Source organism: Pteropus alecto, unplaced genomic scaffold, assembly GCF_000325575.1.
Source record: "Pteropus alecto unplaced genomic scaffold, ASM32557v1 scaffold67, whole genome shotgun sequence".
In the NCBI taxonomy this organism is placed as follows: Eukaryota; Metazoa; Chordata; class Mammalia; order Chiroptera; family Pteropodidae; genus Pteropus; species Pteropus alecto.
In genome coordinates, this window is record NW_006441061.1 from 4,024,429 (window position 1) to 4,041,934 (window position 17,506).

A 17,506-nucleotide genomic window follows, 5' to 3' on the forward strand; every position below is an offset into this window, starting at 1 on the left:
AGATAAGATGTGCGATAAGATCTTATCTCTAAAAATAACCCCAAAGCAGAACATTGTGGATCGGACAGCTTTAACTGACAGCAGTATCTCTTAAGTGTCATGGGATTTAGGTGGAGACTGAGCTGGAATCAACCTGGATAGTCCTGAGCCGTGTCTGGGTATCTCATGGGATCCATGTTAGTGAAGCCCAAGACCTGTTTGTACTGACTCATCATCAGATCTCTTTTAGAAGGGCCGATATGTCATATGAGGTAATAAAATCTGGTTCATAATGTGCGTAAGCATCAACATTTTATTTTAAAACCCTTTTTCAAATTCTTCACAAAAAGCTTTTTAGCAAATTAAGAAATTCCTTTCACTTTTGTTGATCCCCAAATGATAGCTATCCCTTTTTATCCCTCCTGGTAGTGCGATTCGGTCTATATTAGGAAATGGTACACTGTAGCAGGAACAAGGCGAGACCAGTTGCTTTTTCTTCTTTGTGACGTACTTTCTTCCTCCACAGCACGAATCTCTGACACCTTCTGTGGAGAAGGAACGAGGTAGAGATTGCAGGCTGGCCTGGAGAGGATCTCCCTGAAATAAGATCAAATCTTGACTTTCCGGGACCTGAGATTTTTCTCTCATCCTCACCTCAAAGGGCCAATCTAGAGCAGCGTTGCCCAGTGAGCGCATGAGGCTGTGGGGCACTCCAACTGTGGCCATGCCGCCGAGAAACTGAATTTTTCATTTCATTTCACTTTAATTAATTTAAAGTTTAACTACATCCATCTTGAACAGCATAGCTCCCAGGCCAGAAAGCTATAATTATGCTGAACCCTCGAGTATTTTGAGTGAACGTGGGCTTCAGAGACTACCCCAGTGGGTCTTAAATGAGGCCCTGGGTGACCCCAGATTGGTGCGGTCCCTCAGCACAACGAACGACCTTTTAGCCCAGAGTGTCCTCTTCCTGCCCGCATCATGTCGCTGTGGGGCCCCCAGGGGAAGGGGTGGGTTCTGAAGTGCCACATTGTGGAGTGGCCCGGAAAAAGGTCACTGGAGCTGGCTAGAACTGTGCCCAGAAGGGTGTGTGGCCACGGCAGCCCAGTGCTCAGCCAGCTGGTGGGGGAGGAGGCAGCCCCGCTTCAGATGAGTGAGCCCACAGCGGGGCAACTTCACGGGTGGCTGGGGACCCGGCTTTCAGTCACCACCACCACCACCACCACCGCTGATTTCTACCCTCACAGCTAAACTGGGCCCCTTGCCAACGAGCATTGAGTCAATCTCTACATCCACTCATTTTTCTGTTGGGAATGATTGACTAAGGGGCAGAAACCACCGTATTGTGTGACGTGTTTAGGGACCTTGTGAAAAAACAGGTTGAAAACTATTTGTTCATTTGGAGGGGTTGGCAGCCAGAGGGTGAAGGTTTGTTTGAGTAGAATACCAGGGCAGGTCAGAATGGTTGGCTTGTCTCCGAAGAGTTAACTCCGGGAGCAAGTGACATACGTCAGCCCTGATCTCTACACCCCTCCTCTTGAGCAACCTAAGGGATCTGTGCTCATTGGCTGTGGGCAGGACTTAGAGTGGGCGGACTTTTTTCAATTAAGCAAAAGGGCGGGGCTTGAGCAGCCAATGACAGCTGCGCTCTGGCATATCTTCCCCATTCTCCACACTGCCAGAACTTGCCGCGGTGGCCGGTGGCAGCTGAGCACCGGCTCTCTCGTCAGCATGCTCTGCCTGTGTCTGTATGTGCCGCTCATCGGGGAGGCCCAGACTGAGTTCCAGTACTTTGAGTCCGAAGGGCTTCCCGCCCAGCTGAAGTCCATCTTCAAACTCAGTGTTTTTATCCCCTCCCAGGAGTTTTCCACCTTCCGCCAGTGGAAGCAGGTCTGTACCCGGGGTCACGCCAGGCCGTGGAAGGCAGCGGGCATTTTATCAGTGTTTGTCCAGCGGATGAGTGCTGCTGGTAGGGGTACATGTGTGAAAGGTGCGAGTTTTCTCCCCGCTTGTCATGTGGCTATAGCCAGTGAAGGGGTTAGGTCACAGGAATGACTGGCTTCCATGTGACTTCCAGGGAACACTGGAATTATAGGGAAGGCACTTGTGGGAGAGATGGAAAGGAATTCTCTTGCTGGGGACTGGGGAGGGTTTCTGAGAAGGAGGGAGTACTGTCCAGCTGCCGTGGGGCTGTTTCTCTGAGCTGGGGGTGGGGCGGGTGGCAGGGGCAGAGGTTTCTTATTAGAGGCCCAGGAGTTGGGTCTGTAGCTACAGAGCCAGAGCTGGCAGGACTGTACCCTGGGTGAAACGAACCAACATGTGAGGTGAGGGGTGCCTCCCAGACATCGCTGTGGAGCAGGGAGGCAGTGGAAATCATTGCCGTTTTAGAGATGGGGAATCAGCTACAGACTGTGGGGGTCTCTTGGCCCCTAAAGGGCCACGCTGACCTCTGTTAATCCTATCCTGTGCTATCCCCCTGTGCTCATGAGGGCAGAGGTCAGATGGTGTGCAGAGCATGGTGATTTATGTAATCTAGGAAGGAGACAGAAAGTAGGCCCATTGGCTACTGAGGGAGAATCAAGGACTTGGAGAATATTTTGGAAATCAGCTGCAATGAGCACATTCTTGGATTGTCTGTATCACAGGGCACTCACCCCAGTAAGGCACATGGTTCGCCTTGGTGGCAGAGCAACTGAATACCCAAGGGCTTCGTGCCTGCCATTCACCTCCTCCCTAAATGTCATGTAGATTCTATTTCTGCTCCTGCCATAAATCTGGAGCGATCCCTATACATAATTTGTATCATTCTTGGCTTAGAACACTAATGTCTGCAGGAAGTTAACATAACTAGATAATAGATAAAATATTTATCGGCATTGGTCTCACATTCCAGCCACACCCACAGGGTTCTTTGGTTCATGTTAGGTGACATAGTATCTACCCAGCCCTCCTCCTAGCACCCTTAGTGGCTGAGCAATCACAGAGAACCATCAGGTGGTTCAGAGAGTGACTGTGATTGTAATTGCTGGAGAGCGCCGGCGAGCCAATGGTCTATCGATTTCCAAACACACTGGCCCAGAAGACTTTGAAACCCATATTGGTCTATGGATAGTGGGTGCATTTCTCACTGTGAGAATTGGTCAATGCAGGAAGACTCTAATCATTTTCCTTAGGAGACTCTTAAGTCTTAGTTTTGGGGTGTTGCTGGGTTGGAGTGACTCATGTGTGTCCCTCACCTTCTTGAGATTAACCTTTAGGGTGGCAGCAGCATCTCTAGGGAGGAGGCTCTGGAGTCTCAAAAGGCCCAGCTTGAATCCCGCCTTCCCTGGCTGTGTGACTTTGGATAAATGACGTATCTTCTCCGAGCTCCCATTTCTTTCTCTATAAAAGGGGGAAGTGACAGCAGACAGCTGTTCGTGAGGGCGGCGGGTTACTAGAGGTAAAGCATTTAGCAGGACCCATGACTTGGAACCTCACTGCCAAGCAGCAGGGTCTCTTCAAGCTTTCTTGGGTCACTAAACTAAGTGGATCTGCCATATTTTACAGTGCCTGGTTGAGAAAGCTGAGGTTGGTTATATCATCAAGTTCCCCAGAGATCAGGGACTTGTAGCGCCATCGAACATATGCCCAAGAACTCCAGCCTCTAGAGTTCTCTCTGACAGTGTTTTTTGCCAAGGAGGCATTGGCAGGGGCTGGCTCTGCCCCATACCCTCACCCTGGCCCCCCTGATTGTTCCTGGGCCACAGCCACCTGTAGGGATAAAACCAGCAAGCTGCAGAGTTCCCAATGGAACCTGGAGCTCCAAAGCCACCCGCACATTAGGGAAGAGAGCATATGGGCAGTTGCTTGGCACCAGGGACAGCACTGCAGGGGAGCCAAGCAGCTGATCCTGGCAGCTACGACAAGTTAGTCTTTAGAACACTTGGAACGAGAGCGCGCCAAGGCCGCCACTGTTGGCCTGTCTGAAGGTCTCCTCTGGGGGCTGCTTTTCCTCTTTGCTTGAGAGGGAAGCAAGGTGGGCTCTTGCTTGGGTTCTGGCCCACGTGGTGGCTTTGGGAATAGAGCAGGGGAAGCGTCTCCGGTCATTGGGGACACCTCTAGTCATGGGTTGGCACAATTATTTCCCAGGAACAGGGTGCCACAAGACCCAAGCTGATGCATGAATTAAAGTATGAAACCTTACTTTTGTTTTGTAGAAAATTGTACAGGCTGGTGATAAAGACCTTGATGGGCAGCTAGACTTTGAAGAGTTCGTCCATTATCTCCAAGATCACGAGAAGAAACTGAGGCTGGTGTTCAAGAGTTTGGACAAAAAGAACGATGGTGAGCGTTGCCTCTGGAGCCAGCGGCAGGCCTGGTCTTGGGTTCTCGGTGGGCCTGGCTCCCGGCTCACAGCCTCTGTTGTTGCAGGAAGAATCGATGCTCAGGAGATCATGCAGTCCCTGCGGGACCTGGGAGTCAAGATATCTGAACAACAGGCAGAAAAAATTCTCAAGAGGTGAGTGCTTAGCCAGTCTCTTTATTTACTTGGTTTAACGAAATACACTGTGATAAAAGAAAGGTTCTTGGACTAACTCTCTGGTGTCATTCACTGCGTTGACCCTGTTCTCCAAACTTTGGGTTCTGGTGGTTTGAAGGGATGAATAAATAAGCTCTCCCGGGTTCCTGGTCAGCTGGCAGTGTGCCCCTTCACCAGTGACCCATGAAGAGAAAAGACCAGTTGGGGGGATTTCAAATAGGTGAAAGGCGAGCAAGGAACACCTTCTCCACCTGCTCGTGAAATGGGCACAGGGCTCACGTGCCAGCGTTCCACTTACAGTGAACTGAGCACCGCAGTCAGATGCGCTGCCCTAAAAGACAGGTCGAGAGTGAGTGGCAGTCCTGGGGGACAGCATAGTTGCTGTGCTGGGAAGTCGCAAGGAAGAGCCCTAGCAGCGGCTCCCTCTCCTGGCCGACCCTCTCCGCGTCCCTGGGGCCCGAAGCCAGCTGGTCAGGGACAGCAGCTTCCTGTGCCCACTCCCTGGCTGCTGTGGAGGGCGCGTCCTCGTGCTGTGCTGTGTGTTTGCCTCACTAACATCTGCTCCGAGCACTTATATGTGTTGTTTCTCCTCTCTCCTCTGCATCCCCTTTGTCTGTCTGTCAGAATACGAATGGGCCACTTCTGGGGCCCTGTCACCTAGTAAGTATCCGTGTCACCCTGGTGACTGCCTTCCTCCTTGATCTCTGTGCCTGATCGGAACAGGGTTCTTGTGGGCCATTAAACCCATTTTTGTACAAAGTGGGGTGTGGAGCCACCTCGCCTTTTCTCCTGGGGGGCAGGCACCTTCCGTGGTTTCCTCGGTGGCCACGTGCCTGCCCTTGACTCACCTGGAGGCGGGAAGTGCAGCTGACAGATGGAGCCTGTTTTTAAGTGGCACCTGTGTTTCCCTTGCAGCATGGATAAGAACGGCACGATGACCATCGACTGGAACGAGTGGCGAGACTATCACCTCCTGCACCCCGTGGAAAACATCCCCGAGATCATCCTGTACTGGAAGCACTCCACGGTGAGCCCCATACTTCCAGGGCCCGAAGGTGGTCTCTGCTTTGGCCATTCACAGGGTCCCTGTTGCCCAGCATCAGGCCCCATCGTGGGGGTGGGGGTCCCGGCCTGCCTCTGTTTCCCACGCACCAGCCCATCTAAACGACCTGACCATTCCCCAAACACAGGGTTCCTCCGCCCAGGGTGCTGCTTGTTCTTCAAGGCCAACTACAAACACCCCTCCCCAGATGCTCCTTGTTCTCCCAAAGCAATGCGAGGCTTCCTGGGGCGGGCGGGGCGCTCTACAGAGAACAGGTAGTATAGGTGTTGTTGCTCCCCTCCACAGCAAAAAGATAGGTCCCCACCATCGCATGCGTACGGCCCTTTCACCCCGTCATAGGTGTCGTTGAGAAATACAGATGTGCAGCTTCGCCTATAGTGGCCGCGTTCACCCTGCCCTTGATTCCCTTTTGTGCGGGGTGTGTCCCTCTCTGCGGGTCCTCGCTGAGTCCCCTCTCAATTTCAGTCTTATCCACCCCGGACTATCAGCTCTAGGGGGGTGGGGAGGTGTAGCAGAGGTACTCCTCCTGGTCTGTCTCCCTCAGTGCGCAGGCCAGGGCACCCTCAGGGGGCACGTGCTATCTTTGATGGGTGAAATTAAGTGGTCTGCTCCTAGGGTAGGAACAGGCTGACCTGTGGGTGTGACCTGCAGCCCTGGGGTCAGAGAAGAGCTGGCTCTGTCTAACCAGCCAGGTTGCCGGCCAGAGGAGGGGGTGTTACGCAGGCACCGCAATCCGCTCATATTTGCTGAGTCCTTACGTAATGTTCTGCCAGTGTGATCTGGTTACACATCAGGTTTCAGGAGAATTTTCACCCCTGACTTAATCCTTTTTGTACAGCCAGCCTGAAATTGCCTTTGTAAGCTGTTCTTCCAGGAACTCCCTGACAGTGATTGAAAGGGCTGTGTCTGTGGTTTTGGAACTGCTTTCTTCCAGCTGTGCTCTCAGATTCTATACCTTGACCTCTCTAAGGCCACAGACACGGACCAGAGCTTCGCCACCTTCAGCTAACGAAGGGGAGGAGGTGTATTAGTTTCCCACCCAGAGTCTTTGGCTTTCTCATCATCTGAGTGGTCCCTTGGGGTATCGGCCATGCTGGATGGTGGAAGGCTGTAGACCTAGCTGTCCACCAGAAGCTTTGCCGCAGGCGTCAGGGCCTGTTTGTTTTATCTTTGTCGGTCTTCCTTGCAGATCTTTGATGTGGGTGAGAATCTGACAGTCCCCGATGAGTTCACGGTGGAGGAGAGGCAGACGGGGATGTGGTGGAGACACCTTGTGGCCGGAGGTGGGGCTGGGGCCGTATCCAGAACCTGCACCGCCCCGCTGGACAGACTCAAGGTGCTCATGCAGGTATGCAGGAAAACAGTCCCCAAACCTCCCACTTTCCACCCCGGGGCTCTTCAGTGGGTGGGTTTCCTGTCCCTTGTTTGGGGCCCTGCTTTGGGCCCTTATTTTTCTATCCCAATAAATTAGATTGGAATTATTGCTCAGACAGGGTAACATTAGAACCAGGCCAGGGTAACATTTTACACATAGTCGATCTAATTTTATCTGAGGCCTTTAAGCCAGGGATCACATTATAGGGCCCTAATATAGACAGGTGAAGCCATTGAGAACTGGGGTGTGGCAGGAACCTTTCTTTAGGTACATCTTGTATAGGACGCCACATGCAGGTGGCGTCCTATACAAGATGTACCTAAAGCAGATGTTCACCTGACCCAGACGCCATTACCTGGGCCAGACTCCAGATTCCACGTCCATAGGGCAGAGATAAGCTAGACCAACGTCAGGGACAGGGTTGCAAAATCAAGCCGTACAAGAATGCACTGTTGGACTTCAGCATCGTCCGAACAGGGGCCAATCACCGCTTGTCCCCTTGCTTGTGTCCTGGCACTTTTTGAGCCAGGAGACCTGCTCAGAAAAGATGTCATCCTTTCCCTTGCCCCTTTGCCCTCCTGGGCCTGCCTGTGTTTGAAGCCTGGGGATGGAGAATCTAAACCCCCTTCTTGAGCTGAAACCAGGAAGTAGAGTGGTTCAGAGGGAAGAGCCCTACGCCTGGAATCTGACCCTCTCCTACCCTCACAGCTATGTGACCTTAGGCAAGTCACCTGACTGCTGGGACTTCATTCCTCTGAGCCTAAGGGGCTCAAAGTCAGGGCCTCTTCAGTTTGTTGTCTTCAGGGAATGCCCAGGAATGCTGTAGAGGTGGAAAGCATTTCACTTGGGTAAAATGACACCATCCTGGGACATACTTTAAAGTAGCCCAGCGGCGGGGGGGCATTGCAGGGACAGGAGCGGCTGTGGTTTCATGAATGTTAAAGCTGATTGTGGATTCATGGAAGCTACTGTTGTATATGCTTGAAATTTTTTCATAACAAAGTCCTTTATTATGAAATTTTTTCATAATAAAGTCTTCAGAATGCAAGACGGAAGAGCCTGCCTGCCGACCTTGACTGTTGGCCAGTGAGAAGAGGCTATGTGTCAGGCGATGGCAGCCCTGTGGCCACTGAATTCTTTCTGACCTCTCGTCCTTCCCTCCTCAGGTCCACGCCTCCCGCAGCAACAACATGTGCATCGTGGGTGGGTTCACCCAGATGATTCGCGAGGGAGGGGCCAAGTCACTCTGGCGAGGCAATGGCATCAATGTCCTCAAAATTGCCCCCGAGTCAGCCATCAAATTTATGGCCTACGAACAGGTGAGGATGCGGCTCCCCAGGAGAGTTGCCAACTGGCAACTGCCTGTCGAGCTTCCCCTGGGCTGAGGTCCCTGCCCTGCTGATGCCCAGTCATTTGTACCTGAGGACAGCAGGGCGAGGTGGGAAGTGGGGGACCTGGGGCTGACCCTGGCTCTGCTGCCATGTCCACTGTGAGCCAGTTCCTTTCATCTCTGGGAAGTGTCACATGTGCCAGGGACACCATGTCTCAGCTCAACCTGACTGGCTCCGTGAGGGAGGATGGGACAGGGGCAGGTGCACTGGTCCCTGGGGTGTATCAGTTTATTCGCTCCCTGTTCTAGATCAAGCGTCTTGTTGGGAGTGACCAGGAGACACTGAGGATTCACGAGAGACTTGTGGCAGGGTCCTTGGCAGGGGCCATCGCCCAGAGCAGCATCTACCCGATGGAGGTGAGGGGCCACCTTGGTCCTGGGGCAGGCAGTGCGCGTCGGGGTGAGGGTGACGAGCAGTGGGCCGTGCTCACACTTGCTGCTCTTGCTGGGATCCGCAGGTTCTAAAGACCCGGATGGCCTTGCGGAAGACGGGCCAGTACTCAGGCATGCTGGACTGTGCCAGGAAGATCCTGGCCAGAGAGGGAGTGACCGCCTTCTACAAAGGCTACGTTCCCAACATGCTGGGGATCATCCCCTATGCCGGGATAGACCTAGCCGTCTACGAGGTGAGGCCCCAGAAGGCTTAGGCCCCTCGAACTAAAGGGAGAGATTCAGAAACCCTCTCCTTGCCATGGCCCCACCTGTTGTCAGGACCCCAGCCTGATAGACCACTGGGGATGGCTTAGACCTGGAACAGCAACAAAGAGTGTCTCCTTCCAGACTCAGCCTATTCATTGCAAAGGTCTCCTGTCGTTCTGCCTGCCCCCCGCAGCCCCTAGGTTCTGCCCCCCACGGGCTCAGCAGGTAGATCTCCAGAGCACAATGCCCTGGGGGCTCAGTGGTCCCCCAGCAGACTCCAGAGCACGGAAGTCAGGCTCTCTGGGCAGAGTGCTACCCCTGCCTCATCCCCATTCCTGTCCTACCCAGGAATCCCTAGTGACAGCATAAACAAAGGGCAGCAGCTCAGCCAGCCCAGGCCAAGTAAATCAGGTTACAGTGGCCTCGCGGATCCCATGTGATGGGGATCCAGCATCCGTGTCCCCCCGGCACCCCCACTCCAGCCTTTCACTGCCTCACGAGCTCTTCTTGGGGCTCAAAGGCACCTTTGCTCATCCCTGTCCCTCTTCCCCTTTCAGACGCTCAAGAACGCCTGGCTGCAGCGCTACGCAGTAAACAGCGCAGACCCTGGCGTGTTTGTGCTCCTGGCCTGCGGCACCATGTCCAGCACCTGTGGCCAGCTGGCCAGCTACCCACTGGCTCTGGTCAGAACCCGGATGCAGGCTCAAGGTAAGGCTGGTCCAAGCCCGGCCCCATGGGACCCAGGGAGGAGGTGGCGAAAGACCTCTGATGTACAGCCTCTCTCACTGCAGCCTCCATTGAGGGCGCTCCAGAGGTGACCATGAGCAGCCTCTTCAAACAGATCCTGCGGACCGAGGGGGCCTTCGGGCTGTACCGGGGGCTGGCTCCAAACTTCATGAAGGTGATCCCAGCCGTGAGCATCAGCTACGTGGTGTACGAGAACCTGAAGATCACTCTGGGCGTGCAGTCGCGGTGACGGGAGGGAGGGCAGCGCCGCCCAGCGGACTCGCTAATCCTGGGCCTGCGGCCCCGGGATGTGTAGCCATCTCATTCTGTGAATGTGCCAACACTAAGCTGACTTAAGCCAAGCTGTGAAAGCCCTGGGCTGCACCCGCAAGGGAGGGGAGAAACGCTGGCGGGCCCGCCGGATACGTCCTGCTGACCCTGGCCCCACCCCCATGTCCATTCCAGGAAAGACCCATTGGTGTTCCCTGAGGTCCAGGGGTCAGCAGGACACAGGCTTATTTATGTGCAGTAGGGACAGGACGTTTCCCGCAGTGCCTGCCTAACAGCAGGGCTTGGAGGCTGGCTTAGTTCTTCCATCTCTTCCTCGCACCCAGAACATGGGCCGCGGGCCCCGGCCCTCTGGTCTGCCTGTGGGCACCTTCCCTGTGCCCACTTTGCTTCTTCCTCACTGCTGTTTTAATATGGTAGGAGGAGGGCTGCCAGCCCACTCCCCACATCCCTCCTCACTCCGCTCTCCTCAGCCCGTGGTCAAAGGTGGTGGCACCCGACCCTGCCACAGCCACTCCTCAGTCGTGGAGGGAGGAGGGAGGAGTCTGGCTTCTGCGCTCACCTCATCTGAGCTCACCAGCAGCTGGGCACCCCGATGTGCACGTGCGTGCAGGGGCGAGGCCCTGCCCCACTGCTGGCTGCCTGGAAGGCCAGTACTGGTCCTGGGATCCCCGAGGCCTCCGCACCATGCTGCTGGGGGGCCTCCCGGGGTTCTGAGCTGGCCCCAGACTCTGTCAGGACTGGCACCAGCTCAGAACCAACGTCCCGTCCCCACTCTGGCTGGAGGCAGTGGGGCGTGCTGTAGCGCGAAGGGCAGTTTCTGCCCTGTGTCCGCGTGCCCTGGCGAGAAGGAAAAGGGTTAAAGGCCTTAATTATGTGTTGTCGAGAAAAGGGTTTTGTTCAGAAAGACAAGCTGGACAAATGTGCAGATTCTCTGCTTCCAGAAGGAAGACAAAGGGAGTGGATAGCTTGGCTGACTGCATTAAAGTCTGTTTCTGTTGCCCCTGGGGATTTATGTCCAGTCCCAACTGGGGCAAGTGGGACCAGCCTCACATTCCACTGACGTGATGTATCACACTGCTTGGAGCCTATTTATTTCGTATTTATTTGAACAGAGTTATGTCCTACCTATTTTTATAGATTTGTTTAATTAATAGCCTGTCATTGTCAAGTTCATTTTTTATTCATATTTATGTTCATGGTTGATTGTACCTTCCCAACATCCGTGAGGTGGGGTGAGGACAGGAAGGGGGTCCGTGGGAGCGACCCTTCCCACCACTGCTAGCACCGACGTCACTTCTGTCCACAGGTAGAAGGTGGGGGGACCCTGATTGCACAGATGCCCTTTGGCACGTTGGGGTGTGCGTGCACCCAGGAAGCCTTAGGATCTGAGGGTTTGTTGGGGGCGGAAGAGTGGGAGAAATCTCAGTTCCATTGACCACGGAAATCTAGATCCCTCCTCGGACTGGGAGGATTGCTTTATTTCACCCTTTTTGAATGACAAGGCAGCAAGGTGCCTATCACTGTGAGTTTGGGGTGGGGCTAGAGGAGAGGGCAGCCAGCTCCCCACTCCACCTGTGACGTGGGCTCCTCCCGCCACCCCCCACCTGCTGCCCCTGTTCAGTAATGCTGGTCAACCTGCAACCTCAGTTGTACCTCCATCCCACCAGAATGGCCTGATGAGGACAATTTAAATAGGATGCAAAGATCAATGCAAAAATTACCGTTATATATAAATATAGTTATAACTGGAATTTGTGAAAAAACAAATTAAGAACGAAATGGAAGTTGTCATTTAAAAAGAGCCTTCTAATAAAGTTGTTTCAAAAGCTGATGGCAGAGCCCTGATTTTTCTGGTTGGGGCCTGGGCGGTGTCAGCGCATTCACATGTTAGAAAACAAACCCAATTTTCTCATCATGGAAAAGCCACCTCTGGGCTTCTCAGAAGCACTCCCTCTTTAGAATGCATGTTTGCTGGGTTTGGGGTGCTCTGACCAGTACCCCCTCAGCCCTGTGATTCCACACGTCTCAGTCATTCCCTCCTGCTTGGAGCCGTTCTGGGCACCACTGGGCTTCTGTCCACCTCACAGCTGCCCCTCCCTGGCCTCCCAATTGGTTCCTGCCCATCTTTCTGACTTAGATGTTGGGGGGCCCCACCTGACATTCTTTATTTGCTTTGTGCCTGTCTTGCCTGGCAAGGATGAAGCCCCTGGGGGCAAGGTTGTGCTTGCCCTTCTAAGTCCCCGTGCCTAAGACGCCTGAAGCACAGAGTGTTCAATAAAATGTTTGCTAAATAACTGTCCACACTCCAGTCCCCTGACAGCACTGGGTGTCCTGGGTCGGGGACAGTATGAAACAGCTTGGGGAACCTGCTTAGGCCTCTGGCATTCAGAGGCTGTAGGGAGGCACGGAAGTGTGCCCGGGGTGAAACTGGCATATGCCACTTGTCTTGGGTTGAATAGTGTTCCCTCCAACGTTCGTGTCCACTGGGAACCTCGAAATGTTGCTTTATTTGGAAATGGGGTTTTCGTAGACGTAATGCAGTTGATTTCTTCACTGCTGTTCCCAGTAGGTGCCAGGCACCCACCGGTGCTTAGTAAACAGTTACTGGTTGAATGAGGCCCATCCAAATGTTTCATGGTGTGGCACGCAGAATCACGCCCCTCCCAAGGATGTCCATGTCCTAATCCTCAGAACCTGTGAATCGGGTGACCTGGTTGAGGGATGCAGCTGGAATTAAGACCCATCAGCTGACCTCAGAACAAGGAGATGATCCAGGATTACCTGAGTGGCCCCAAGTAATCATGAGATCTTTCCATGTGTGAGAGGGAGGCAGAGAGAGAGCCACAGGTGGCCCAAGACTCAGCCCCAGGTCACTGGCTTTGAAGGTGGAGGAAGGGGCCACAAATTAAGGAATGCAGGTGGCCTGCAGGACCTGAACAAGGCCAAGAACAGATTCTCGCCTGGAGCCTCCAGAAGGAACCAGCCCTGCCGAGACCTGTGTCTGAGCCCAGTGAGCCCATTTCAGGCCTCTGACCTCCGGATTTGCCTGGAAGGGCTGTTGGAAAGTCAAATGAGACAGGAAATGGAAACAGCTGGTCCTTAATAAACAATTTTATCTCCCAGCTCCCTTCCCCATCCCGGATTCCAAACACAGAGTAATTTCCGCCGAAACGCTTCTCCTTCCAGCCGCCCAGCGAGGAGGCTCATGCCGGCCTGGCATCTGACTGGCGTCTGAGAGGAAATCCAACCCGGAGAGTGGTGGGGGCAGCCACTTGTTCTGGGTGACGGGTCCTTTACCCTCCTTCCTGAAGCTAGACCCTTTCATCTCTAAATCTTGAGAGTGACATTTATTGAGCACCAGCTGGGGCACTACACACACGGGCCCTTACTTTGTCCTCAGCGGTTCTAGGAGGTACTGTTGCTGCCACGTCCCCATTTTACAGATGAGAAAACTAAGGCTCCAGGAGAAGGGTCTTGCCTAGGACCTCACCATGATTAAGGGCTGGGAAACGTGGGGCAGGCCTCTGCTTGGCACCTGGCACCTGGCAGTGTGATCCTGGGCAAATCTCATGCCTCTGTGAGCCTCAGTTTCCTCGAGCAAGGTGGGCACAGTACCTTCCTTACGGCTCAGAGGGGAAAGACTCCCCAGGTTCCTACAAGGTGAACAGTGAGCTAAGATGCAAACCAGCTTTGCTGACTCTGAGGCCATGTTCTCGACCTCGGCTCCTGGCTGGGCTGCCCCAGTCCTGATCTCGCTGGCCTGAACAGGCTGGAATACAGGGCAAAGGTGAGAGGAAGAGCCCCCGTGTGCTAAGCCCAGCTGCTCAGGCATGGACCTTAGTCCCTGGCCTCCAGGGCCCACGAGAAAGCTGGAGCAGACCGGTGAGCCCAGGTCACAGTGGCTGGAGAGGCCAACCAGGGCTGGATGGGCAGGACCAGCAGATAGGGCAGGGAGGAACCAAGAATGAGGAAACAGGCCAGAGAGAACCAGACAGCTGCCCCAGTGCCCCCCAGGGAGTAAGATAAACCTGGGCTTCTGGGCTTCCCATGACTTGGAGGTGGGCAGGGTAGTGGCCACGAAGGAATGACTTCTTTGGGCCGTTTGCTGTCAGCCATCAGCACAGCCCCTGTGGCCCAGGAAGAACCATCTGGAGGCTGAGAGAGAGTGCTGTTGCCACCGCGTCCACCGGGGTGGGGCACCTCACCTGCACCAAAGAGCCCAGGCCCCGCCCCTCGTTTTACAGAGGACACTGACACCGGGCAGAGACTTGCCCAAGGTCACCGGAGCAGTTTCTCTTTCCTGACCGCACAGGCTTATACCATTTGTATTAGTCTCCTGTGGCTGCTGTTACAACCTGCCACGAACTTGGTGACTTAAAACAACACCGATGTATTCTCTTGTATTTCCAGAAGCCAGAAGTCCAAAATCAGCTTCACTGGGCGGAAATCTCTCGAGAACCCATTCCTTTGCCTCTCCTGCCTTCCGGAGGCCGCCGGCATCCCCTGGCTTGTGACCTCTTTCTCGGGTGACTTCAGCCTCTTGCTTGTGTTGTGGCATCTCCTGTAGTCAAATCTCCCTCTTATAAAGAAACTTGCGATCACATTTAGGGCCCACCTGAGTAATCCAGGAAACTCCATCTCGAAATCATGAATTTAATCGCATCTACAAATTCTCCTTACCACACAATCACAGGGGCCAGGGATTAGGACCTGGATATATTTGGGGGCCATTCATCCCCCCACACCATTCCCCTACTACAACTCCTGTCCCTATTAGACCTTTCTGCCTGTCAAGATCTTTCCCATTTGACTGCTTAAATCAAGCAAGGAACAGTCATCCCATGGAACACTGCGCACCGTTAAATACTGCACAGTCATTAGTAATGGTGAGAGAGAACAGTAGTCTGATCTGGAATGTGTTCATGATCGAGGAGCTCCTGTGTGATCTGAAGTTTTATTTAAAATACAGGCAAATTTATCTAGAAAGAGGAGCAATGTGACACGTGATGAAAATCACATACTCTGGAGCCAAGAGATCTAGGTTCATATCCTGCCTCTGCCAATTACTAGCCGTGTGACACTGCTTAACCTTTCTGATGCCTCGGTCTCCTCGTTCATAAAATATCTGTACGTACCTCATGGGGATGTTGTAAGAATTAAGCGAGGTAGTGTATGCAAAGAGCTTAAAACAGTGCTTGCCACAAAACTGTTAGATAAATAAATATATATTTATTACATATAAAATATAAATATAGATGTACTATATGTAGGCTACATAAAAAATAAACTGGAAAGCTACACTCCAAAAAGTCATTAAGTGGGTAAATCTATGGGTGGTAGAATGGTGAAAAATTGGTATCTTTTTGTTTATCTGCCAGTTCTATTTATGTACCATGGACATTATTTGCATAATCGAGGTGAAATGTAAAATTCTGACAATCTAACAAACGAGCAAAAGCAAACTGGAAGTCTCCCAATCCTTGGAGCCCAGCCGTGGCTCACCCTCCCCAGGGAGCCCTCCTGACTCCCAGGGAGGAGGGGGTCTCGCCATTCTCAAGACCCCTCCTCCCTTCTTACTTCCTGGAGCTCTTGGACCCTCCCCAGGGAGCCCTCCTGACTCCCAGACCCCTCCTCCCTTCTTACTTCCTGGAGCTCTTGACCATGAGTTCTGGGAGCTCAGTTGGGAACAGAGCAGGGAGTGTGTCCCGAGAACAGACAGTAGACTTCCAAGGGCTTGCCCAAGGAAGGGCAAGGATGGGGCTTGCCCAGGGTCACAGCAGGCAGTGGCAGTGTTCTCACCGCAGGCCTTCTGCCACCGTCAAGGCCATAAGGGCATGCCGTGACCTAAGCATGACCAGGGTGGGGCAGTGGTTCCTGGCTTGAGGCCCTTTCTCCATCTTCAGACCCTTGCCTGCTAAACCCATTTTACAGATGGGCAAATAGTCCCTAGGTAATGCAGACTGCCCAGGGAAATTGCCATCCGGGAGTTGGCCACAAGGCGACAGCATCAGGCCTTGGTTCCATCTCAGGGCTTCGCAACCTCTACCGCCCTCTGGTGGTTCTGAGAAAACACGCCCCGGGGACCAGGCCAAGGAATGTGTGAGAAATCTGAAGCAGGGTTCTCTCACCTCTTCCCGGGGGATTTGAAATCCTCGGTGATCGGCGGTCGCCTGGGGTTGACTAGCCAGTCTCCAGCCCCAGTCACAGAGATCGTGTCTAGCTAGCACAGTCCTTGGACATTTCATTAAGGGGACCATTCAGTAGAGGGTGAAGGAGACACAAGTATGCTCCTCCGTGCCTGCAGCAGCCCCAGGGAAAAAATGCCCCGTTAGGATCCAGGCCGCTGGCCCCAGCATGGGTCAGCCACCAGCGGTATCCTCCTCTGTGAAATGTGGAAACAGGAGAAAACATCTCTGTGACATATGAAAACAGAGAGAGGGGAGGTGGCTGGTGGCTGGGGTCCCCTCTGCACCTACGGCTTCCTTAGCCGGACTGGGCCTCAAGGGGAAGCCAGGGTGGGGATCATAACTGGGAGGCTGACAGAAGGAGCAGAAAGGGCAGGGGGCACAGGGTGGGGCTGTGGCAGTGAGAGCCTGGCCACGATGTCATGGACAGGTGGACACCTTGTCCCAAGCCGGGCACATCAGATGTTTCCTTAGGGAAACTTGGCACTGATACAAAGGCAAGGTGAGCCTGTCTCCCTGAGCAGCTGGAGAGGCACCGAATAACCCTGGGCGAGGTCTGAGGATGGCAGGAAGAGCCTGGCTGTGAAGGGAAGGGGAAGTGGGGTGGGGACGGGAGGGACACGGGGCAGGCCCTCCCTTGGGGCCCCACGGTGCTCCTGGCCTACTTCCTGCCCTGCTGAGGGAGGCCCTGGGATCCAAGGCCACCCCAGGCCCCTGGAGCAAAGTCCTCTTGGGACTTAAGGCCCAACCAGTAAAGCAGGGATAACATTCTGGGCACAGCGGTGGCTCTGGGGCCCCTCATACCTGTTGGCCTCTCAGTGGCAGGCTCCATGTTCCTCATGCCACAGGCCACGGCTTCCCTCCTTCCTCCCACAGCCCCTCATGCTCGACACTCCCAGGGGGACAGGAAGGGGGAGCCTCATGGTGCTCGACACAGGCCTGGCCAGTGGGCTGTGGTGCCTATGTGCCGTGGACACTCTGCAGCCATCAAGAACGAGCCATTGTGACATATGCTGACTGACAGGAACGAGAACAAGCAGGTGGTGAGCAGCCCTGCGGGAGAAATAGGCCTCCAGTTCCAGATGCTACGCTGTCTGCCCCCAGAGCGTTCACCACGCTGCCGCCTCATCTGAATGCTCACTGCCACGTGGGACAGGCATTGTTTTTGTTTTTAAAAGTTATAAAGAATAAAAATTAAAAACTCTCCCGAGTGGGTCTGGAAGGGTTGCCCGGTCACCCCCAACAGGGAGGACCCAGTGGATGGAGTTGGGTGCACTGGCCAGCCGTGGTGGGCCACCGCGCCCCTCATCTGCCAAAAGCAGGGACTAGAGACCCCAGC

The 17,506-nt window shown here is 53.9% G+C and overlaps 1 protein-coding gene across 3 annotated transcripts in view; it reads left to right on the forward strand.

The window, feature by feature from the left end:
- SLC25A25 (solute carrier family 25 member 25) overlaps positions 1 to 11,813 on the forward strand; it is a 37,345-nt gene extending 25,532 nt beyond the window's left edge. For 2 of the 3 annotated variants that reach the window (XM_006918005.3, XM_015594348.2), the window contains exons 2-10: positions 4,176 to 4,302; positions 4,390 to 4,477; positions 5,414 to 5,525; positions 6,751 to 6,909; positions 8,103 to 8,255; positions 8,576 to 8,683; positions 8,785 to 8,952; positions 9,523 to 9,673; positions 9,757 to 11,813. In XM_006918005.3, the coding sequence (XP_006918067.1) occupies positions 4,176 to 4,302; positions 4,390 to 4,477; positions 5,414 to 5,525; positions 6,751 to 6,909; positions 8,103 to 8,255; positions 8,576 to 8,683; positions 8,785 to 8,952; positions 9,523 to 9,673; positions 9,757 to 9,941 (1,251 nt within the window). In that variant the 3' untranslated portion in view covers positions 9,942 to 11,813. Of the gene's footprint in view, positions 1 to 1,650; positions 1,870 to 4,175; positions 4,303 to 4,389; positions 4,478 to 5,413; positions 5,526 to 6,750; positions 6,910 to 8,102; positions 8,256 to 8,575; positions 8,684 to 8,784; positions 8,953 to 9,522; positions 9,674 to 9,756 lie in introns of those variants that run through there. The other variant, XM_015594347.2, reaches the window with a different exon arrangement.
- Positions 11,814 to 17,506: the final 5,693 nt, after the last annotated feature.